The sequence below is a fragment of the Rhinolophus ferrumequinum genome, chromosome 22 (genome assembly GCF_004115265.2).
Source record: "Rhinolophus ferrumequinum isolate MPI-CBG mRhiFer1 chromosome 22, mRhiFer1_v1.p, whole genome shotgun sequence".
In the NCBI taxonomy this organism is placed as follows: Eukaryota; Metazoa; Chordata; class Mammalia; order Chiroptera; family Rhinolophidae; genus Rhinolophus; species Rhinolophus ferrumequinum.
The window spans coordinates 47,685,673-47,710,889 of record NC_046305.1 but is presented as its reverse complement, the minus strand read 5'-3'; the positions used below and the strand labels follow the sequence as shown (position 1 = coordinate 47,710,889).

At 38.8% G+C, this 25,217-nt stretch overlaps 1 protein-coding gene across 6 annotated transcripts in view; it reads left to right on the top strand.

Moving 5' to 3' along the window:
• The window catches only part of GDAP2 (ganglioside induced differentiation associated protein 2), a 56,413-nt gene extending 32,341 nt beyond the window's left edge, over positions 1-24,072 (top strand). For 5 of the 6 annotated variants that reach the window (XM_033092903.1, XM_033092906.1, XM_033092905.1 and 2 more), the window contains exons 10-14: positions 648-724; positions 3,843-3,982; positions 5,749-5,803; positions 16,121-16,264; positions 23,547-24,072. In XM_033092903.1, coding sequence (XP_032948794.1) covers positions 648-724; positions 3,843-3,982; positions 5,749-5,803; positions 16,121-16,264; positions 23,547-23,594 — 464 coding nt within the window. In that variant the 3' untranslated portion in view covers positions 23,595-24,072. Of the gene's footprint in view, positions 1-647; positions 725-3,842; positions 3,983-5,748; positions 5,804-6,451; positions 6,744-16,120; positions 16,265-23,546 lie in introns of those variants that run through there. The other variant, XM_033092908.1, reaches the window with a different exon arrangement.
• Positions 24,073-25,217: the final 1,145 nt, after the last annotated feature.

The window sequence follows — 25,217 nt, the reverse complement described above, 5'->3', positions numbered from 1 at the left end:
TGTCGATTTTATCTGTGAACAGAATGTACCAATGAAGATAGTGTTTGCTCATCATCACGATCTTAAAAATTACATTTCAACCGATAAATTTTTCAACTTGTAGTTCTTCCTTGACCAATTTCATTTCTTCTTATTGTCCTTTTTGTTCTTTCCAATTTTTTTTTCTGCTTTCAAAAGTACCATGTATTTTCTATACAAAATTCAAACAAACCTTACATGAATGTATAATGAAAGCTGTGAAAGTTCTCAGATTCCTGCTCTTTCTTGTATTTCTTTTTCAGACAGTTCTTGTTAATTTTCAGATTTGAGTTTTCCTGGATCACTGATTTTGTTAAAAGTTATTGTGAGCCTAAACAGGAAGCCATTTCTAAAAAGATCTTTGCCTTTTACTGTCCCTGATTTCAAACCTATACGAGGCCTTATCTTAAAAGTCAGGGCCATCGTAGAAACCTCATGAAGCAAAAAAAAATAAGTAAAAAGGAGCTGTTTTCCACATAGTAAGAGAAATCTGCAGATGAAATTTGAAAAACTTCTCCTGGTTTTCAATCTTTTACATTTGTGTAGACTATTTTTATAAGGTCAGCTCCCAGGACAAGTGATACTTTGGGAATACATGTCTGGATACTGATTGCAGTTCCTGTTTGTAGGTGTTGATCACTGCGGTCGCACAGTGATGGTGGTTGTTGGAAGAAATATTCCTGTCACATTAATAGATATGGACAAGGTAAGCCCAAAAAAGGCTCTGTTTAACAAATAATGTTGGTTTAAAACTAAGGAGGATATGAATTTGGAATCGGCTTAGAATATGAGATGAGGCAGAATTGTGTATCTCAGGCAGAGTAATAGCCCTGGTCGTGCAAGTTTCTCATACCATTTCAGTAAGTTGGGGGTTTGGTATTACTCTGTAGCAGAAACAGAAATGCTGGAATGCCATGAGGTGACCTCCGAAACGTAGCTGCTTTGTTTTGGATATGACATACCTGGCAGTGTTTTGGTTGGAATCATTCTCTATTATAATTGTACTAACAATCAAAGTCTGCGTTTCTTAAAAAAAGAAAAATTGTGTATCTATCTGAAGAGAAGAAACCAGAGATGTAATTAGCCCAACGTGTCATAATTCCATAATCCCTTCATTGGGAGGCGAAGGACAGAAATAGATGACTCATAAAAGAAATGGTATCACTGGTAAATAAAAACAAAAGATGGTTAATCTGACTAGTAGTCTAAAAAAAGTGAATTAAAATGAGAAATCTCTTTTCACCTTCAAAATTAACCAGAACTTTTAAGTCATCGTGATCAAAGGTAAATTGAAACTGTAAAAGTGGTCACAGCCATTGACCTAGTACGTAATTCCATTCCTGAGAATTTGTACTAAGGAAATAATCCTAAGTGTGGAAGTAGCTGTAGGCCCTGAAACCACCCCAATTGGAATACTTAGGCAAGGAACAATTGAATTCACAGGATAAATATATAGATCTTAAAACATTAGTTTTAGTGGAAACTCACTGCAAAGGGGAATCACTTTAACTAACGTATAATTCTTAGCCATAGTAAAAAAAAACTATGTACTTAAAAACGTAAAAATATTACACACAATATTGAGATAAAACACAGTTGTGCAAAAGCAGGTAATTGCTTCTGTCTAAGCCCTTAGATTCCTGGTCACTGGTGTTTGGGTTTTAAAAAAAAGGGTGAAAGCACTGAACCTGACATGTTACTCACGGGCTAATTTATAGCACAAAATCATAACCTAAATTCCTAACAGGTGGTTATTGTTCATCCACAGATGGACTGTTCTATAACTTAAAAATTACGGTTATAGAGAGTGGGGTTTGGGGAGAAGGTGAAGGAATTAGAAAGTACAAATTAGTAGTCACCATATAGTCACGGGGATATGAAATATAGTTTGGGGAATATAATCAATAATGGTGTAAAGATTATGTAGGGTGCCAGACGGGGACTGGACTTATCAGGGGGATCATGTCATAGACTGTGTAGATGCCTGACCACTGTGCTATACACTTGAAGCTGAAGCTGGATAATACTGAACATCAACTATAATTTTATACATATATATACACACGCACACACACGCATACACACGTATGGTCGTGGGATGTGGAGCACAGCATAGGGAACATAGTCAATGGAATTGTAACAGCTATATACGATGTCAGAGGGGTAGTGGATTGGGGGGGTTATCACCGTGAGGGGTGTAAATGTCTAAGTGTTACATTGCTTTGCACACCTGAAACTAATGAAAACAAATTTCATTGAAATACTTACATTAAATAGTGTTAAAATGCTATTCTTTGAAAAAAAAATTATAGAGGCAAGTACTACAGAGGAATGTTTATAATAGAATATCAACAGTAGATAAATTATATATACACTGACTTTTAAGCATTAATGATGAAAATTGGAAAAAATATCTCAAAATGGATTTCATGGTTTGGAGGAGAATTTGCTTTATACATTTTTTTTGTGTCATGTGGCCATACTTCTTTATAATGAAAAAAAATTAAGTTAAAGATGGGAATTTGAAGCTAAAAATGAGTATCTTAATTGCCCTAAGGACGGGATAGAGAATGGACAGAAAGGACCAGAAGCAATCTAATAAGAGCATAATTAATAATAAAATAATATAATAAAATATAAAATACACACAAAGGAAAAACTCGACTGAGTTATATTTCTGTATCACATATAGTGCAAATTATATGATGAGCAAGTTTCTGCTTCTGGTCATTTGTATGAATCACCATGACTTTTATCAGCATCAGTTTTTTCTCACCGTTAGAAATGAGATTGATGCCAATGAAAACAAAGCCCTGCACCTGACTTGAGTGTGCATTTGAGCGTTCTGGATATTCATGATGTATCATTTCATATAAAACAATGAGCTAAACTGTGAGGTCAAACCAGGTACCAACTGGAAATAGACTGTGTTTCCTTCGTGCTCCCCTCTGTCTGCTCGGGTAGCGGTTGGACCCTAATCCTTGTTAATCCACCTCTGGGGGTGCCAAGGCCTCCCGTGCAGAATGAGGAAATGGCCTGTTTGGTAGTAATCCTTCAGTTGTTACCTCTTAGCTTCCCCCTTGTCAGTTTATAGCCACGCCACTGGCTCATACTGGCCCTGCCTGTATTGTATATCTGCTTTGTGTTTGTTTCGCTTACATTTCATTCTTCTTGTGACGGAATATGTCTCGAACTGATCTGGGTCACATCCAGTTTGAGTCTTTCAGAGCTCTAGAGATGCTGCCCAGCCCATTGCCCTCTACTGGCTAAAGCTGTTCTCATTTTCCTTATTCAGATCCACATTAAAGGGGCTGAGAAAATTAGCCCTCAAAGCGGGACGTGTGAGGCATCACTCAGCATGTCCTTTTATAGCAGTTCATGGTTACATGAGCCATGAGTCTGTAGCTCAGTAGAGACCGCAAAGACTTTCATTGAATTCAAGCACAAGCTAAAAGAATGATTAAAAGTCTAGAAATTCTACTTCTGCTGAATTTGATATCATTATCCTAGACAGGGAATACCTGGTAGGTGACCAAAGAACTCTTTCGAGTTTACAAAGAGTTATTTGAGAGGAGGGAGACCAATTGTTCTCCTCCATCACTCAGAATAAGACAACACGGGATCGTACTGTACCATGTATGAGAATTACCAAACACCAGCCTGACCGACTCTCCTGCAGAACCTTCTTAAGGGAACTGACAGTCTGAGACTTCACCTGCAACGCCTGGGGCATAGATTAGCGTCCTCTCCTGGGTTTCTCCTCTTTCTCGGCCTCTGGGAAATAGAGTACTGTGAAAATGACCTTTACTCCCCTTTTTTTCTAGGCTCTCTTATATTTTATCCATGTAATGGATCACATTGCTGTGAAGGAATATGTACTAGTGTATTTTCACACCCTGACCAGCGAATACAATCATCTGGATTCCGACTTCCTGAAGAAGCTCTACGATGTCGTCGATGTCAAGTTAGTTACTTCTGCACATTATGAGGGGAAACAGCTGCTTTCTGTCCTAATATGAACCAGTAGCAAACCTCGCTGTGTATTCTGTGAAAGTGTATTTCATGTAACAATGTACCATGTATTATTCATGTATCATTCCTAGATTACATAGTTTAATAATAGGAGGCCCTCCTTAACTCCAGCTTACCACATTTCAGTAAACTCATGCGTAACCTTTTGCCAAAATGGCTCTTAAACACCTTGAAAAAGGTTTGGGGTCATTACCAATGTTTGTTTATAAAGTAACAGAAATACTACCTTCTATTTATAAGGTGTGTTATGCTTATCAAAATACATTTATAAACATTATTTCATTTGATCCAGTGACCCATGAGTTTGTTAATTCATAATCTGATCCCAGAAATTCTAGTGCCATATAAAAAATAGCACACAATAAATTTGTTTGTTAAATATGAATTTACATTGTCCTACCTGTAGATCGATAAATATAGATATTATCTACATTTGAAAGATGGGAAAATATAGACATTCTGAAAGGCGAAGTATGTTGCCCAAGGACTCACACCAGCAAATGCAGAATTTGGACTTGAACCTGGGCTACTGACTTGGAGCCAGAAAATTATTTTCCTTAAATCATATTTCCTTTGAAGTGATAATGGAAATTTTAACCAGAATATATAGAATACCCCACTGCAACAGAGATAAAATGTTCTGCTTTAATTTTTTTTTACTCATTAATAGATTTCCTAAATAAAAATAGCACTCTACCCTCCTGGTAGTTGCTTTATTATTGGGAGATGTTTTTTTATTTATCACTTTTTTTATGGATTGCATTGAAAAATCTATTACAGTTAGTGTATAAAGAAGGCAAATTACTGTCAATTTCCAACTGTCTTATTCCTCCCATTAAATCTCATCGTAATTAGGAATGCTAAAGCTTTCATTGCCTAACAGATACCTTTTTAGCTTTCTCTGAATGTGGGTTGTATAAAGCAGCTTCCCTCCAGTATAATTCTGCCTCTTCCGCTAACCAGCTCTTTACTTTGATCGGGCCTCAACTGTGAAATGAAGAGTTTGTATTACTTCTCTGGAGTCCCCTTTAATGAACCTTATGTGACCCAATGGTGATTAATAGGCTGGTGAAATAATTTCCAGCACGCCTGGAGAGACTACAGAGACTAGTGAATAAGAGCATGATTCTGGAGCCATACTGCCTGGGTTCAATTTCTGGCTCTGTCACTTGATGTTTGGGTGGCTTTTGGAGGGTTAGAGTAGAGACAATTATTAGTACTCAGCTCATAGAATTGTTATAAGAATTAATTATAAAGCCTTTGTATAATTTCTGGGGCATAGTCAACTCCCTGTATTTATTGCTGTAATATAACCATTGAAACTTTTTAATTTCTAATTTTTGCAAATAATTTAAGTGGTTTTACTGTTGTTTAATTCATAACCTGATCCCAGAGAATCTAGCACCACATTAAAAAAGGGCACCCAATAAATGTTTGTCAAACACCATTTTCCTTTGTCCTACCTGTAGGTGGCTCTAGTACAGCCAAGAAAATAGCTTCTATAAAACAGATACTTTAAATAATGACATGTTCTATGAATTGTTTTTGACATTTCAGCTAAAATTCAATAAGCTAGACCTGTTTAAAAATATAGTATTTTCTTCTCTGGATACTCAAGCAAAGAGTTAATGGTCCATAGTGGTGACTCGTTTTAGGCATGACTTATACTGACCCTTTTTTTTTATTATTTTGAATCAGGTACAAGAGGAATTTGAAGGCTGTTTATTTTGTTCATCCAACATTTCGTTCAAAGGTACAGTATTTTTTTTTTTTTTTACCTAAATCTTAAGTTTAAACGTACTGCCTGCCGGCATGGTAAGACAGATTTCAACAGCTAATTGTCACTATGACCATTGTGGCTGCGAATTCCTTTGTTCACCCTTCCTTTTTAAGCGCCCTCAAGCTGCGGTCCTAATGTTTTGGTCTCATGTACCTCCAGGGGCTTTGCATGCGTCCCTCAGTAGCTGTTAGCCTCTCAGTCCTGGACTCTCCGTGCTTTTCCGTCCGGGCTTTGTTCACGTTGGTACAGAATACACTTGCCCTCCTCTGCTCATGGCTGACTCCTGTGTGGCCTTCCGATCTCAGCTTAACGATTACTTTCTGTAGAAAACCTTCTCTGACCAATCGTGCAGCTAGTAGGTACTGCTGCATTGTACCCCTTAAGATTTGACAGTCTTGTATTATCATGATGTTTTTAATTCAAATTAGTTGTTCAGTTTTCTACCTTGTACACTAGCCTGCAAGATCCATGAGAGCTGTCTTCTCTAGCTGTCTTGCTCACGGTTATATCCCTAATATCTAATCCTACACCTCAACTTCATCAAGACATCTAGTCCTTTGGTCCTTTTACTTTTTCTGAAAACATCATCTCTATTTTGTCTTTATTTTCTTCCCCGCCCAGCCTAAAATCCATGTTCCATCACTTCAGCCACTCTTGTCAATGCCTGCACTACCCTGTGACCTCTGAGCCTTTCATCACATTTGCCCATCAAAACCTGATCTTGAGATATTCCCTCCTCCTGCTTCCTTCACTCCTCTGATTGCTGAGATGGAGAAGTCGAGCCCTGTGAAATGGGGCTGCTCAGCCACCTCCCAGGGCTGCACCACTAAGAGGTCCTTCGATGTTTCACTTGACAGTGACCCACGAGGCTCTCTGCTGTCCTCAAACCCTGTCCTACCAGCAGTTCCTCCCTCCAACAGGTGGGCTCACCTTGTTCTTCACCAAGAACATGGAAAACGTCAGTAAGGAGCTCCGTCTTCTCTTTCCCACCCCAGAGTTACCTGCCATCTATTTCTATCATTGCCTCCTTCTTTTCTGTCTCAAAAACGTGTTTCTTCTGAATGAAGGGTGGGCCCTCTACCTGTGCTCTGGATCCTGTAGTAATAACAATAGCTAATGTTTTCTAAGTACCTACTGTGGGTCAGTTCTTCCCATGCATTGTCTCATTTAAACCTTATAATATATCCACAAAATAGATGGTAGTAGTATTCCCACTTTACAGACAAGGATTTGATGCTTAGAGAGATTACATAACTTTTCCAAGGTCAGCAGCTACTAAGCAGCAAAGGCTGCATTTGAATTCAGACATTTTAATTCCAGAGCCTACACTCGTAACTACACAGTGTATTTCCATTTCCTCAGGGATCTCTCTTCAGTAATTACCCTCTTTCTCCTCTCCCATTGTTCTGCATCTAACAAACTTCTAAACATGCTCAAGCCTCCACTTATCTCTCTTCCTCTTTACAACCAAAATGTTTCAGTGTAGTCTATATTCTGTGCTCATCTCCATTTTTCATGCACTTTAAATTGCTCCAGTCTGTTTCGAATTGCCACTATGGCAGCTGAAGCTGCCAAGACCAAATCATTGGTGATCTCTGTTACTAAATTCAGCAGACACTTTTCCGTCTTTCTCTTACCTGTTTCCCTGTAGCCTTAAACACAGTTGATCACTTCTTCCTCGAAACACTTTGTAGTGGCTTCTTTGAAACTTACCTTGCCTAGTTTTTCTACTTCTAGCTGGTTGTTCTCAGTCTCCTTTGCTGCCCCTCTTTCTCTGCTCACCCTTGGAGAGTTAGCGTTCCCAAATCCTCTGCCCTCTCCTTTCATTCTGTACCTTTTTGTATTCCTGTGTCTCCAACAACCCTCCAAAACACGTGCAAATCCCCAATATGTGTCTGGAGAGGCAGTGAAGCCTGATGTGTAAAGCGTGGGTTCGAGATTCAGGTAGTGAAGGTTCTAATCCCAGCGCTACCAATTACCAACTTATCTCAGGCAAGTTATGTGACCTCTCTGTGCTTTAATTTCATCTGCTATAAAACGGGAATGATAACAGTACCTACCTGGTAGGGTTTTGGGAAGGATGAAATTAGTTAATACACGTAAAATGCTTAAAACATTGCCTGACACATACTGAACACTCGGTCAGCGTTAGCTGTCATCATCCTCACCAATCATCCCTGTGCCTGTTGAACTGCTGATGGGATATCTTCACTTAGAGTCTTACCAGGACCCTGTAGTTCAACATTTTAAAAGCAGAACTACTCATGTCCTCCTCCTTCACTCACTCCCTGTCTTAGTAAATGGGACCACTGCCCACCCAGGTGCCTGAGCCAGAAACCGGGGCGGCATCCGTGGTACTTCCCCTGCCTCCCATCTCACCAGGTTGCACCAGTTCTGTATGCATGCCCTTGTCCATGCCCGTCTTTACTCCCACTACCTCTACTTCAGTTCATCCCACCGTCATCCTTACCTGAAAGGAGACAGCAACCTCCGAATCAGTATTCATGTTGTCCTGCCTCCAGTGTGGTCCCGTCCCAGGTCCTGGAGGCCTGCCTAGTGCAGTTTTCTTATAAAGTGAATAATATATGAAGCCATGAGTATTTACTCTAGGGTCATGTGCAAAAGTTTATCAAGACTGGTCTTTGGCAAAAAAATAAAATTTAAATTAAAAAAAAAATCTGAGTATATCAGTGGAATTTGGAGAAAAGATGACCCAGATTTAGTGATTTATTGGATGAGTAGGAGTGAAAGAAAGGACTGTCATCCATGGTTCCCAGGTGTCATCAGATTTAGAGGTCATGGATTGGGATATAAATTTGAGTCACTGTCAAGTAAATAGAGCTTTACCTCTTTAAAAGTGTCAATGAATAAAATCGCAGAGAGACTTAGAGCAAAGAGAACAACTAAAGACAGAGCCCTGGCATCAAAGGAAGGAAACCAAGAAGAAGGAATCTAAAAATCAACAGGAAAACCAAGATTGACTAATGTTTTGGGAGGCAGCGGGTGGGAAAAGCATCAAAGACGGTAGAAATAGTCATTATTTTAACGCACTGTGAAGAAATTAAGATATGTAGTGAAAAGTCCTCATTATATTTCCTAATTAAGAGATGAGTGAAGACTTCAGTGACAGAATGTTTTCCACCGTGGGGTTTCTCATGGCTTACAAAATTGTTGTTTCTCATCCAACTACCATCTTTAGAAGTTGCATGAAGTATTTTAAGTAATTATTTTAAAAACTATAAATTTCCTTTTAGAACAGCACAATAAGTGCTGATTAAATGCTTGTGGGAACACTGAAAACAGAAAAAAGAAAAAGTGTAGTTTGTAAACAGTCAGTTAATGAAGGGCTTTTCCTACTCTTCTGATTACATGGTCTTATCATCTATGGTGTTAGTTAATATGTATGTTACTAACTTTCCCACTATTTTGTTACACTCAGTGGGTGGTTAATTTTTTTCTTTTATAACACTTAAGGAAATATTGCTTGAGTATTTCCCAAAATCTTATCATTTATTTTTTGTTCATCTACTGAAATTTTTTCTTTAATGGAGACAAAAGATTAGCTTGGTCTTTAGTATGTCTTTGAAATAATGTCTTCTCTCCCTACGTCTGTTTAATATTGTACTGGACATCCTAGCCAGTATAATATGGCAAGAAAAAGAAAATGCATCTAGATTTAGAAAGGAATGAATAAAACTGTCTTTATTCACAGATGATATGATCATCTATGTAGAAAACCCTGTGTATCCTCAGAAAAGCTACTAGAACTAATGAGTAAGTTTTATCAAGGTTTTAGGATTTAATAGCAATATTCAAAAATTGATTACATATATTAACAACAATCAAATTTAAAAGGCAGTATCACTTACAGTAGTATCAAAAAATATTAAGTACTTAGGGGTAAACATGACAAAAGATGTGAAAGACTTGTACACTGTACAGGTTATATATACTGCAAAACACTGATGAGAGAAATAAAAGGAGACCTAAGTCAACGAAGACATATTCTATGTGTGTGGATTGGAAGATTTAATAGTGTTAAATTGTCAATTCTTACTAAATCTGTAGATGCAATTCAGCCCCAACCAAAATTTCAGCAAGCGTTTTTGTAGAAATTGACCAATCAAAATGCAAAGTATCTAAAATAGCCAAAACAACTTTGTAGAAGAAGAACAGGGTTGGAGGGGAAACACTTCTTGCTTTCAAAGCTCGTTCTAAAGCTACACTGGTCAAGACATTGAGGTACTGGCGTAAAGATAGACAAACAAATCAATGGAGCAGAGTAGAGAATCCAGAAATAGAGTCATGTATATATGGATAATTAATTTTCTATAAAAGCACAAAATCAGATCAGTGGGAAAAGGATAGTCTGTTCAATAAACGATACTGGAACAATTGGATATCCACATGCAAAAAAAATGAACGATTCATATCTTGCATCATATACAAAACTTAAGTGAAAATGGATCAAAGACCTAAATGTACAAAACTGAAACTTACAGAAGAAAATAGAGGGGAGTGAGTTTTGTGACCTTTAGTAAAGCAAAGATTTTTTTTAGGTACAGTACCAAGAGCATGATCCATAAGCGAAATTGGACTTCATCAAAATGAAAACTTCTGCCCTTTTAAAGATAGTTATAAGAATGAAAAGATAAGCCACAGCCTAAGAGAAAAATCTTTATGAGGCATTTATCTGATAAAGGACTTATCTTTAGAATATGTAAATAAATCTTAAAATTCAATAATAAGGAAAAGCTCAACTTAGAAATGGGCAAAAGATTTGTACAAACACTTCAACAAAGAAGATACACAAATGGCAAATAAGCACATGAAAAGATGTTCAACATAATTAGTCATTGGGAGAGTGCACATTAAACCCAAATGAGATACCTGTTATATTCCTATGAGAATGGCTGAATCTTAAAAGACTAACTATACCAAATTGGTGAGAGTGTGGAGGAGCTGACACTGTCAGGCAGTGCTGATCAGAATATAAAATGTTACAAAAACCTTGGGACACAATTTGGCAGTTTATTTAAAGAGTTAAATATGTTCCTACTTTCCAATGATCTAAGCCATCCACTCCTAGGTATTACCCAAGACAAGTGAAAACATATCCATACAAAGACTTGTACACAAATGCTCCTAGTAGCTTTAAGATAGCCAAAAACTAGAAACAACCCACGTGCCCATCACTTGGAGAACTAATCACCAAACTGTGGTCAGTCCATATAGTAGAATACTACTCAGCAGTAAAAAAGAATAAACTATTTATATATGCAACAACTTGAGTGAATCAAATAACTATGCCAAGTAAGAGAAGCCAGAGAAATAAGTTTACGTACTGTTTGCTTCCACTCATATAAAATTGTGGGGAATGCCAACTAATGTACAATAATCCCAGGAAGCAGAGGATGGTTACCTGTGGACAGGGAGAAGGGGCAGGCGAGAGGAGTTCCAGAGGACCCTGGGAACCCTTGGCAGTGATGGGTCTCTTCATTTTCTTGAGTGTGATGGTTTCATGCGTAGATACGTATGTCAAAACTTAACAAAGTGTATACTTTAAATATGTGCAGTTTAGTGTATGTCAATTATATCTCAGTAGCTGTTTTTAAAAACACTGCAGTGAGGTACCACTGCACTGCCCTCAGATTGGCTAAAATTTTAAAGACCAACAATACCAAAATTGCCAATGATGTGGAGCCACTGGAATTCTTCCACCTTATAAGTGGGATTTGGAAATTGTGCGACCACTTTGAAAAAAACGTTATGACAATTTCTTATAGACAGTATACTCGTATACCTAGTCTGTGACCCAGCAATTTTACTGCCAGGTATTTATTCAAGTGAAATGAAAACATATGAGCATAAAAAGACTTCTGCGGGAGTGTCTATCCAGCTTTAGTTTCCAACAGCCCAGGGGTCCATCAGTAGGATTGTAAATTATTAAACTCTGATATATTCTTGTAATGGAATATTTCTTGGCAATAAAAAAGAATGTACTACTGATACACGACATGGAAGAATTTTAAACATCACGCTGAGTAACAGAAGCCTTACATGAAAGAGTCATACTGTGTGATTCCATATATATGAGAGTCTAGAGGAGGCAAAAGTAATCCACGGTAGAAACAATATCAGAACTGTTTGCCTCTGGGGAAGAAGGGCTTAAAGGAACTTTCTGGGGTGATGAGAATGTTTAATATCTTAATAGGAGTTTTGCTTTTACAGCGTGTGCATTGGCCTAAGCAGCAAAAGTATACTTAAAACCTGTGCATTTCATCGAGTCTAAATTTTATAGCAAAGAAAATGAGCAAATATTGAACTCTTTAAAAATACGAAGGCCATATCTGGAGAACCTTTACTGATGTCTGCAATTTACTTTGAAATGCAGCAAAACATTGGAATGGCTCAACAGATGGATAGAGGGATGGATAGACACGTGATAAAGAAAATAAAAAGGAAATGTTAACGATAGAGTGGTGGCTATACCAGTATTCCCTGGTAAACTTTAGTGAACACTTTCATAATTTTTTTAGTGGAAAACTTTTGTTTTACTTCTGTCGCAAATTCCAACTTACCAGGAGAGTGTTCTTTTGTACCAGACTTATGAAGATATGTAGCCACTGTTTGCTAAGATCTGACTTTAACCCTTCCTCCCCTAACACTAGAAAGTCAGTAAATAACTATCCCTCTTCATGTGACATCAATTGATAGACATTATCAAAAATTTCAGTGTTAGAGTCACTAGCCTTGGTTGTCACACCATTGCGATTGCTTCTGATGGGAGTCAGTGCTGATGGCAGGTCCAGCAGATCTATAAAGTGAAAGCCATCGTGATATTTGGGGTTGGAGAAAAGGAGGGAGGATTGAGGGAATAACACCATCATTTTATACTAAGTCAAGAACTATAAATGGAGTGTTTGTAATTATAAAATAATGAGATGAAATCAAGGGATAATAAAACAATCGAGTCATGCTGTTCTGATTTTCATATTCCTCAGATCTTTTCCAGGCCACTCCACCCAAAGTGATAATTGACTGCTCATATAAATCACTACTCTTTTCTTCTTTGAAATTTACTAATAGAATTCAAACCCACTGTTCTTTCTGGCTCTGGTGGATTGAGTACACACGTGTGTGAACCATCTTTTCCTAGTTTATATTGTTTTGTGGCCCTGTGTTCTTGGCATTGCATTTGTGAATAATTGGGTGAAAGAATCTCTAGCATGCACAAAATATCACAGCAGTCCTTCTAAGTAATGCAATTTACCTAAATAAGTGTATATTTATAACTTATAAATAATTGAAAATTAAAAGCCCGACTATATAAAACTAAAGTGAAAAAAAATAAAACACGATGCTCTTGGGTCTTCCTGAACAGAAAACTTTAACTAAGTTTCCGCGTCTATCTACTTGGAGTAATTTTCTCTTGCTAATACTTGAAGGATGTGAAGGAGGTCATGAAAGAAAAGGTGACAGAAAAATGTGTTTCTCTTTCAAAGATTATATACCTAAGGTCACCGCCTGTTCTTCCCTACCGAAACTTCTTGAATTCACCACGACCACCCCACCATGTTGTCTGTATGGGACAACATAGTCAAGAATCGTTTCATAGAATTGTGTAAGGGAGACTTTCCAAATCGTTTTGGTCTACTTTGTTCATTTTATAGATGAAGAAACTGAGTCTCAGATTGAAGTACAATTTATTTTTATTGTGGAATGAAGGAAAATATGACCATCCCTAAATAGTAAGTCCAGAAACTCTTATTCCTCCATTTTAATTCTTTCAACACATATTGAATTCCTCACTTTTTATGTTGCACATTCATTAGCGCCTGTGAATACGGTATTGACAAGACATATCGGGGAGTTTACCATCTATTTAGAGACCCAGATAATACAATACAGAATGTTAATTATGCAATACCGTGAGTAAACACAGTGTTACTGGAACACTTAAAGGAAGCTCCTTTTCCAGTTTTGGGTAGAGTGGTCAAGAAAGCTTCCTCACTGAGGTGAGTTCTGACCTGAGCTCTGAAGGACAGTTAGCCAGGTAAAGGATTGAGCAGGTATGAGAGCTGAAAGAGCAGCATGGAAAAAGAAACAGTGGTAAGAAACTGGTACAGAAATTCCCTGTATAGTCTCTTCTAGCTCTGTAATCATACCTTTTTCCAGGCAGCACAGTTCCTTGCATATAATCGGTAGTCACGGTTTTCTTTGGGCCAGTCATTGCATTCAGTACATTTTACCTCAGTTATTCTTAACACGTATAATCTAGCACCCCTACTCCTAGAATGTACGCTCCCTCTAGAGGAATGGCCATATCCCATTACCCTGGATCACCCACAACCTTGCAAAATGCTTAATTAGCCCACAGTGGGCGCTAACTCCTCGCAGAACTCTCCTAACACATCCTGGAGGTTCTCTGTTCTGAGTCTACAACCTTATTTTTTAAGCTCTTTCTAGAATCTCTAAAATCTCCATGGTCTCTCCCTAGCTCTTCTTGGTTTATCAGCTATCTCTGTAACTGGTTGTGGAGCTCCTAACCCGGAATTTTCACTAATCCAGTTTGTATAACTTTGTGTTAATTAGGTATATAACAGCATGTGCTTTCAATACAACTGGTGTAAAAAAAAAAAAAAATGATTTTTGGTATGCAATTAAGTGACTTTAATTTTATTTAAATTACCTCGGTTCCAGCAAAGCCAAGTGCCTCCCTGCCCCCCATCTCCCTCCAGATAAACTTGGTAAGATGGGTAGGGCGAGGGGAATGTCTTATTGGAGGCCTTATACCAGTCATTGGTAACGTAGCCAAAATAGAATAGTGACCCAGGCCATAAAAATCATTGTAAACTAGGCCTTCATTCTTTTCTTTATCAAATACTTGAGAATGCAGGGTTCTATCTGTGCCTTATAAAACTTTAGACTGTTCTATAATTGTCCGCCAGGTAGTACTAGGGAGATCATAGAAATGAATGTAAGCAACCGAAATACCAGGAAGTCGGAAAAAGTGCTGTAAATGAGATCTAAACATAAGGCGGTATGAATTCAATAGAGAGGATAATGTGTTTGGAACTGGCAGGGAGAAATGGTGGGGATGAGTCTGTAAGTTTGGAGAGCGTTCTGATAGAGATCAGTTCTGTGTTGTCTCTGTTATCCCCTGCCTTATTCTCATAAGCAGCCGGGAAGGAAGTTTGTTTATTAGGGGCTGGGAAGAGATGGAAGGTTTGGAACAACCACTGAGGAACGTGACATAAGAGGTCAAAAGAAATTAAAAAAATTATTAGCATCGGTGGCAGGTGCCCCAAATGGCTTGTATTTATAATGTACCCAGTTATCCATTTGGAGTGGTGTTATGCCAATGCACTGAGAATTGATATACGTGTTGCCTTCCTTTATATAAACATAAATTCCCTATTTAGTATATAATGTATGTGCACACGTTACTATGGTCTGACTTGTGCATAAAGGTTGCCTCCTCCTATCCTCTATACCTCTTCTATAGTCCACGTGTATAAATACTGATTTATGTAAAATGAGGGTACTACCTCGGAACGGGTGTGTAAGCTGTTGGTAAAAATGACCAATTAGGATTGCTGGTTTAGGTAGAATAATAGTTCGTAAGTTCTAGCTATTACCGAGTTTATGTCGGTGCCATCTGCTGTCAAGAATTCTCTGACTTTGGAACCAACAACTTTTGCAGACTAGCTTGTATAGAAGGATTGCGTGTTGCAAAGTGAAATGAGCAAAGGTGACGTCCCCACACCGAGGAGATTCACCATGATTAACTAAGAGACTGCATGCTGAGTGTTAACTGAAAAATAAATGTCTTAAATTTGGGCAGAGGTTTCCTTTTCAATCTCATTTGAAAAAATGAAAAGAGTTTGTGAAATTTGGAGATAGCGACCATTTTCAGAGTCCCCGTGAATCAGTTCTACCAAATATGCAGCGGTTTTGACCACACGCGCACTGAGAAATGTCACCACACACAACACGCACAGCACACAGCATATAACGGAAACACACGCTCCAGGAAACAAAGCCCATCCTGTCACACTCCACAGTAATTGTTACTCCAGTATGTCCCTTTTTTTAAATGCCACTTAACATCCACTAAGCGAATTACATAATTCACTGATGAACTGAAACCTGGACTTTGAAAAACACTATTTAACCCAAGATTTTTCTGACATCAGTTTCGATTTCTAAATAGTTTTTATCTAGCATAAATTCTCAAAATCAAGTTTGTATTTCTTACTCTGGCATATTTTCTCTTCTATTACTCAGGTATCAACATGGTTTTTTACCACCTTTTCTGTCTCAGGACTGAAGGACAAAATCCACCACGTGGACAGCCTCCACCAGCTCTTCTCTGCCATATCCCCAGAGCAGATCGACTTTCCTCCTTTTGTCCTTGAATACGATGCCAGGGTAAGTACCAGCAGGAGTCCCTCCCCTGGAGCAGTCTCTTAACCTTCTGTAGGGCGGTGCTTGTAAGTGCAACATCGCTTCATTGTAAGATGGTGTGAACGCAATTAGTGTGTTTTAGTGAACTGGATGGTGTCGTTTAGCATGCTTTTCGTACAGTAACTTCAGGAAAACACTTTGTCCTCAGAGAGGGCTTTTTCCCCAGTCAGCTTTGCGATGGGAGATTTTCCTGCTGTAGGTTTGAAGCTAATCCTTGGTTGTATCGTCAGTTTTCTGCCACCTTCGAGACATACCTCTGCCTAATTTCCTTAAGAGTGAATGGCTTTTCCTCTACAGAAATAAAACCTGAAGAATTTATTAGTGTCCGTTTTCAGTATTAATTATAAATCCAGTAGCCTATCTTAGGATCTACTAGAAGTTTCATTTTGCTAAAAGTTGGAATCACGTTTTCAGGCACATCAACCACTAATATTAGTCTTATTACTTATAGATGCATTTATGAATCTATTACTTAAACACTAATAACGGGCTACTCTTGAATGTCAGCAAAGCTCTTTTCCATTGTGTTTATTCACACAATCTTTAGTAGACACACACACACACAAAGTAAGTGTGCTTGGCCAAAAGATCATCCATCTCCTCATTTAATTATTGCTGATTACATATCTTTCTGCATGAATCAGGGACTTGATTTGAAGGTTATCTGAAGTTTGGAATGAATTATTGTACCACATGGATACAGTAAAATAAATACCCCACAACACATTTTCTCTCTTAACATTTCTCTTCTCCTTTCTGTGAAGAGCAAAGTATTTCATGTGTTCTGTGGCTAATAAAATTTTCATGTTTGGCTTTTGCACAGAGCGGCCTTGTAAGTGGAGCAGCTGGATCATAAATACAAAGATTGTTGACTATATGGGAGGGGAAAAGAAAGTTCTGTCCTTACTGCAGATTGCCCGAGTAGAAAATGGCCTTCCTATTTCTCTTTTGAACTCTATACATCAGTTTTCTTAATATTTTTTAAAAATGGATAGCAGAAAATGTGAAAGTCACTAAAACACATCTTGACACCAAAAATTTGGAGTGACAATTCAAAGCTGGTGTCTGGCTTTATAATTTATTTTCTGGGGTAGAAATATACAAGTTTGGTTGCATTGGTTAGAAAACCCAAAGGGCTGTTTTTCAAGCCAACACATTGTCTATGTACTTAGAAGCCTGGCAAGCAGGATTTCGTTAATATCAACTCCACGCTCAAGCCTGGTTTTATTTTTTGTTTGTTTTAGTTTTTTGTGATATTTTGTATATCAAATGCAGGCCTCATTAATAACACGATTAATCAAAATTAACCTATAGTCTAACACTTGGGTCATTGGATCATCTCTCTGTACCTGTACTAGAGCTTTCTAAAACTGAGATATTAGGCCATCTGTGTATAAAAGCCAAAGGGAGGAATAAAAAGAGGGAAGAAAGAAAAGAAGGTGTCAGGACATGATGTGGAAAGGGCAGGCAGAGGGCACGTCACTAGATACTAGAGCTTACATGTTATCTGCAGTATATTGACCCTTGAATGATGCTGGAGTTTGGGGCGCCAACCCCGCCCTAACACACACACACACACAGACACACAGTTGCAAATTGCATATAAATTTTGATTCCCCCAAAACTTAACTACTAATAACCCACTGTTTACTGGAAGCCTTACAGATCACATCTTCGATTAACAAATATTTTAAATACGTGTTATATACTCTAGTCTTACAACAAAGTAAGCTAGAAGGAAGAAAGCGTTAAGAAAATCCTAAGGAAGAGAAAATACATTTACAATACTGTAATTATCAATACCGTAAGTATACATCGTCTGTTTACAAGATGAATCATGTCAGAGTTACAATCAATATTGTCGTATACGATACCAAACACTGTAGATGTTATACGTATTACTAACACTAGACATCAAAATGAAAAGATAATGTGAAAAACAAATTCATATTTATTTACAGGTGTAACGATTCATGCATTGATAACGAAGAAGCAGCAGCAGTGTAATTGCTTTCTGTTAGCCTAGTGTCCTAGACACTATTGCTTCACAGTGGCCTAGCCTAGACACTAATGAATGGTTATAAAAATTGTGTGGCATACATATTCATAATGCAGTATTGGAAACATTGTTACATCTTTTTAAAACCCACTTACCTGTGATTGTAGTCTGATACACAGTTTCTCCAGTTACGAGAGAGGCGTACCTTATGGTAATGTAATTCTTTGAAAGCAAAGTTATAAAACAGTGAGAAAACTAACACGTAATTAATTTTATATTAACTGTCACTTACCTATACCTATGTAAGGACAGGCTATCCACTCCCATACAAGTCCTGCTCGTGATGGTTTGGGTGTTTTTTGCACGACATTCTATACAATGAATGCTTAGGTGACAATGATGATGATGATGACAAAAACATGTCATACAGTTCTTGCTGCACAATTATTCACTTTTCACATGAAGACACGCAACAGATGAGTTTATTAACTGTGGCATGAGTATTTACTGTTAGTTAAGTAGAAGTGGATCATTGTAAACGTCCGTCCTCATTGTCTGCGTGAAGCGCAGGCTGAGAAGTTGGAGGAAGAAGATGGGTTGGTCTCGCCATCTCAGGGGTGACGGCGAAAGGTGGAGGAGGTGGGCGGGGAAGCCAGAGAGTCAGCTATTCTCGGTGTAACTTTCCAGAAATACATTATAATTTCTGTGTGACTGTTGGCTTTTTCCTTTATCTACAACTGTTTCCAAACGGTATCACCATTTGCTTTAGTTTCAGTGTCCATATCATTGAAGGGTCCGTGTCATAAAAAGTCAAATCAGCCTTAACTCATCGGAACCATGTCAACTTGTTTTCTGACCAGATCGTCTCATGTCAACTTGTTTTCTGGCCCTGCTTCCTCTGCATCTTCTTCCTCTGGCACTGGTTCCGAAGCACTCATTTCTGGCAAGTCACCGTCTGTCAATTCCCCTGGTGTGGTGTCTATTAGCTCTTGAAATTCTCCAAGATCCGTCTTTGAAACCGTCCACCCCCATCCTTGTTCTGCCCTCGCCACACTCTCTTTCATGATTTCCTTGATTGGCTCTGTCGTGAACCCTGTGCAGTCATGCACAGCATCTGGACACAGTTTTCTGCAGCAGGAATTCATTGTTTTGGGCGTGGTTTTCACGGCTTTTTCTGTAACAACGATGGCATCTTCAGTGGTGTCATCCTGCCAGGCTTTCATGATGCCCTCTCTGTTAAGGTTCTCTTGCATCACGTTGACAGTCCTTTCCGCAAATACCGTTGATGAGGAGCCTTACAGTTCCTTCTGACCCCTGATCTAGAGGCAGAAGCGGAGATGTTGTGTTTGGGGGCAAATAGACCACTAGCACACCTTCGGTGTTGAACTCCTGGGGTGCTGGGTGGCCAGGACCATCGTCCGATAGCAAAAGACATCGTCCAAAGACACTGCATGACTGGCCAGGTACTCTCTGGCTTCAGGGACGAGGGATGGAACCAATTCAGAAAAAGGGGCCTCGTGTTTCTTGTCGTACAACCCAAAGCCTGGCAGCTGGTATTTATCTTCTCCCTTCACGGCTTGGGGGTTGGCAGCTTTATAGATGAGGGCAGTCCTGATCCCCAACCTGACAGCATTTGCACAAAACAGTGGAGTCAGCCCATCCTTTCCTGCCTGAAGTCCTGGTGCTCGATTCTCTTACTCACTAATAAATGTCCTTTGTGTTATTTTTTTTTTCCAGAATAGGGCCCTTCCATCTGCATTAAAAACCTGGTCAGGCAGGTATCCTTTCTCCTCGGTGATTTGCTCAGTGGTGTCTGGGAACTCATCTGCTCCCTCGTGGTGGACAGAAGCTGCCTCTCCTGTTATCTTGACATTTTTTTAAGCCAAACCTCTTTCTAAAATTGTAAAACTGTTCTTTGCTGGCATTAAATTCCCCAGCTTCCCCTTCCTTGCGCTTTAAGTTGTCCTAATGATTTTGCTTTTCTTGAATCCTATTAGTGGCCATAGGTATGCATGCCTTCCTCATAGCAATCCTGCGCCCACACAAGAGCTGCATTTCCAATAGAGATTAAAGGTATTTTGCAACAAGTGCAGTTTTCTAACCTGCTGGTGTAACGTCAGCAACACCAGAGATGCTTTGTGTCACACAGTTTTAAGCAAATATTCACAATCTTGAGGTCACTGCAATAGCAATAGGAGATGGCTACAAAATTATAGTAGTGTAGTATGGACTATAGTTAATTTGATGCAGTTATGATTTAATACTGCGTCTTTACTTTTGGGTACATTTCTCTCAATGGCAAATGCGGTCACCAATAGTCTGTAAGCATGTATGTAATTTTCAATGAATTTTAACTTTTTATAATAGATTTGTATGTACTTTATGGTAGTGAATGATAAAGTAGACAGGTATCTACATGTATTTGATGCATTCATGACATACCTAACTTTCTCGTAATTTTTTTCGGTATTTCTAGGCTACTTGGTTCATCTGCAAGTTTTTTCAAATTATCGCAAATTTCAAAAACTTTTTCCAATATATTTTTTTAATTAAAATTTATTGGGGTGACAGTGGTTGCTAAAATTACATAGGTTTCAAGTGTACAGTTCTGTAATACATCAGCTATATATCACATTGTGTGCTCACCACCCAGAGTCAGTTCTCCTTCCATCACCACACATTTGAGCCCATTTACCCTCATCTACCACTGCCTTTACCCTCTGGTAACCACTCAACCATTGTCTGTGTCTATGAGTTTTTGTTTATTTGTTTGTCTTGTTCCTTTGGTGCTTTCAGTGTATGTTTTCCAATATTTTCATTGAAAAACAATTTGCGTTTTAAGTGGATCCATGAAGTTCAAACCCATGTGGTTCAACAGTCAGCTGTTCTTTGGCTTTATAGTTGGTGGGGCGAGTTCTCCAAGAGAGAATTGCCATTATATTCCTCTTTGGAAAGATGGCTACAGAAACAGCATAGAGAAAGATAGGACAAGTAAGACGCTATTAGAGAAGACAGGAAGAGAAATGAGATGAGAGGCCGGCAGTGATAGTGGTAATGGCAAGGATTGGAGGTTCTTAGAGATGTTGAGAAATAGACATTTTAAGAAATCAAATCCATAGCGTTTGGGGACGGAAGTAGCCATTGGGGGGATGAAAAAGGAAAGAGGCCTGCGGTGACTGTAAAATTTCGGCTTTGGGAGCCTTGGTGGTGGTGGTGGTGTCAGTTTGGAGGAAGAGCATTGGCGGGGCCTGGAGGGGAGAGACCGGTGGTATGTGCAGGTGGTGACACATTAGGTTGTGTCGCCTTGGGGCATTGTGATGGAAGTCCAGTAAGTGGCTGGGTATTACCTTGTAAGGGAACCTTTTCCTTTGCTAGGAAGATTAAAAACTAGGATTAGAGAAAAGGAAATGAGTATCGAGTTGGTTAATTTTATTACCCTGTTCAGTTGTGCCTTCCATCATAGTAGGACCTTTATTTGGTCCTACTATGGCGTGACGTGGTGTTGGTGGTTTGCAAGTTTCAGTGGGCTTCTATTTATATGGATCTTACAGGACCTCGAATAGTGACATAAGTTTTTTGTTTGTTTATTTGGAATTAGAAAGAAGCTTTGAAGGCAATTAGAAGGTAATTTTATCTATCTAGATCAAAATGGAACTGAGATCATTTCAGAAAGGAAGCTACAAGTCAGCATTCTCACTGTTTCCAGAAATAGGGAAAATACTCGATTGCTTAGCAGTCTCTTGCACAGTTTGAGACTAATAAAAGGCTCTGTTTCCAAGTATATAAGATAGCTTTACCCTTCTTCCTTTATCACAATTTAATGTAGATATGAGAAACCTAGAAAAATAAGGTAGTGAAATGGAATGGAGAAATCTTAAAGGTGGATAGTGAGTCATTTCTTTTCAGATGAACTCCAGAACAGATTTATCTCTTCAGCATGTTTCTCAAGCTTACCTCTCAGGCATAGTGGATACAGGAGTGGTTAGTATTAACAGAGCTTGACAGGAAATCTAAAATACAAAAAAAAAAAAAAGTTTTCATTAATTTTTTCAGGTATTCTCAAATGTAACCAATCCTAGGTTTTGTTTTCACCTAAAATTTTTTAAAAATCTTTTTGATGCCTGGTCAGACTTATCCTCAGAAAGTCAGTTTTCCCAGCTCTCCTCGTTTTCCTGGTCATGGTCCCAGGATCAGGTCCCACCCCAGAGCATCTGCTCTGCAGAATAGCAGAGGCTTTGATTCACTTAGTCACTCCAGTCACATTTAATTGCCTACCGTGTTCAAGACTGGATGGATGAAGGCTCCGTAACAGCTATCAGATAAATATACCATAAATCAACGCTATCTTTATCCTACCTCTCATTCTCCATCCTTAATTGTTATCTCACGTTAATGCTACACATTTTCTGTTTAAGATGTACTGAAAACCAAGTTATTTTCCAGAGCAGTATTTCCCTTAGAAATGAGAAATTAATCCTCGGTCTTACAAATGTAATCTAGGGTCCATCTAGCATAAAGTTAACTGTCTTGATTTTTATTAAGATAGAGTTGGCCAAAACAAGGTAAAAAATAATTTCCCCTTACACTGATTTGGTGCTGTCTACATTCGACATTAAAGTTCTGGCATTTAATTCTCCATCTTGATCTTGAACTAAAGGTCCCGAGAACTAGAATGGGTATAAGCCTTGCCACTCAGGCATGTTATGGAGAAGACTCATTTCGGCCAAAACAGTTACAGTTATTAAATTCCTCTACGATCATTCATTTTGTTTCATAACTCTGTATTAAGATTCAGCACACAGTGAGACCACGCAATCAAACAGAAAAGAATCTGGGCATCATATTCACATAGATGTGGATTTAAATTCAGGCTCTTCTGGTTACTAGCTAGGAGACCTTAGATGAGGTATGCCATCTGTATCAGCCTCAGTTTCCTCTTCTGTAAAACACACAGGATGTTACCTATTTCATGGCATTATGTAAGGACATAAAGGGAAAAGAAAGAAAAAGGCTGGTAAAGTTTCTGGCATATAAAATACTCAATAAGTAATAATGTTATTAAAAAAAACACGTCATCCTGATTCCCTCTGCCTGCTATATACCAGTTCTGACTGAGGGCCTGCCCAGGACCAGGCGCGTGCTGAGCATTTTATATATGCTAAGTCATTGACTGAATCCCTTTCTTTCATATTCCCAGTGCAACTAATGGTATGACTTAGTGCTCTTGTCTTTGTTTTCTTTCCATAGGAAAATGGGCCTTACTATACATCTTATCCCCCATCACCAGATTTGTGACCTGCCGTCTTTGAGCACCACTGGTTTCCAAGGACGCCCCTTTCTCCACGAATCACTACCTACTGAAGCGATCTTCATTTTTGCTGTACAGATCCAGAGAGCCTTTTGTCCCCACCTCTCTGGTATTTTTTTATTGACTGTATATTTTCTGGCACATAAACAATCTGAAAGTGGTAGGCCGTTCTGAACTGCACTCTTATTTTAAATTTGTATATTTGTATCAAATGAAAATGGGGATTTTTAGAGGATTGTTAATAGAAATTGGGGAGCGACTTTTGAGTGTTTTCAGTTTCCTGGAAGGACGCTGGATTCCCTACTAGAAAAGCCACCGATATTGTTCCCATCATCTCTTTAACATTGCACGCTTCCTTTATGTACTTCAGTATTTCTCAAAATATATAGAACCAATGTATGCTGACCGGATGCATTATTTGCTTCAGATCCTGGCATTACATTTTATACAGATGATTTGGTTATGATAACATTCTTGGCCTGGAGCCAAGAATGTGGAACTGTATCTGATCAAAAACATCAAAATCATTAGCAAAATACAGGTCTTAGAATGTTACTGCACCAGTTAAGACAAAGATGTAAGAACTAAAGTTCCTGGGAGCATAGGATACGTTAAGATTGTTCTAGTCTCAACAGTGGGGAAAGAGAAGAAGATGGTGCCTGCAGCCTTTTTCCTAGAATCATGAGTGATGTGGTCTCCTTATTCCAAAGGGCTGTGCAGGTTAGTTCTCTGAAGTGAAGGGCGTCTCCTGAGCCTCCATCACTGAGCCCTCTGAGGCTGTGCTATGTTCCCAGCACCAACAGTGATTTTGTTTGGCTCTCAGTGCCACTCCCTCTAGCGGTGTCCCGTGAGTTACCTAGTCAATACGGAAGGAGTGTGTTGGCAGTGCACCCCGTTCCAGACCACTTTTGTCACTCAGGCTCGATTTGTGCCTTAGCTTGCTTGTGAATAAAAATTAGAAGTCTGTTACCTACCTCACAGAGGTATCATGAGGATAACATTTAGAAATGGCTTTTGATGTCTTTGGATGCAAAAAATGCTAGGGGAGTTGGCACGGTGGGGTGTCTTCAATTAGTTTTTAAATGATAGTAAATAGACTTGAGGGAGGGCTACAAACCACTCCTCTTGTCCTTGGCACTTTTTTGAGTGATTTTTCTCTTCTTGGGACAAGAGTTGCTTGTACAAAATCCCAACCCTGAGGACCTCCTTCCCGCTTTGTCCAGAATTCCTGTGACCTACTCCTCCCCAAGTGCTACACTTTAACAAAAGGCATCTGTTAGCCATTTTAAGCATTTCTTCTTGAATTAAGATCAAACCATTATCATTTCCATCTGGGTGTCTTCATACTCCTTTGGATTCCTGCACCCCACCCCCCATCTCCCTCACCCCATCACGTACATTGGCATTTTGGACACGAAAAGGTAGAACTCTCTATTCTGAAGCATCGGGATTGGTGCTTCCAAGGTCCCGAATGCTCACATTACTTCTTCAGTGGACGTAAAACACACATACTTCTCTTTCTTGATGATAGACAAATCCCCCTGTTACTGTGGTAAGCCCATCCTATATATTCCCATAGAAACAAGAAGGGGCTTTACCTTTCTTAGATA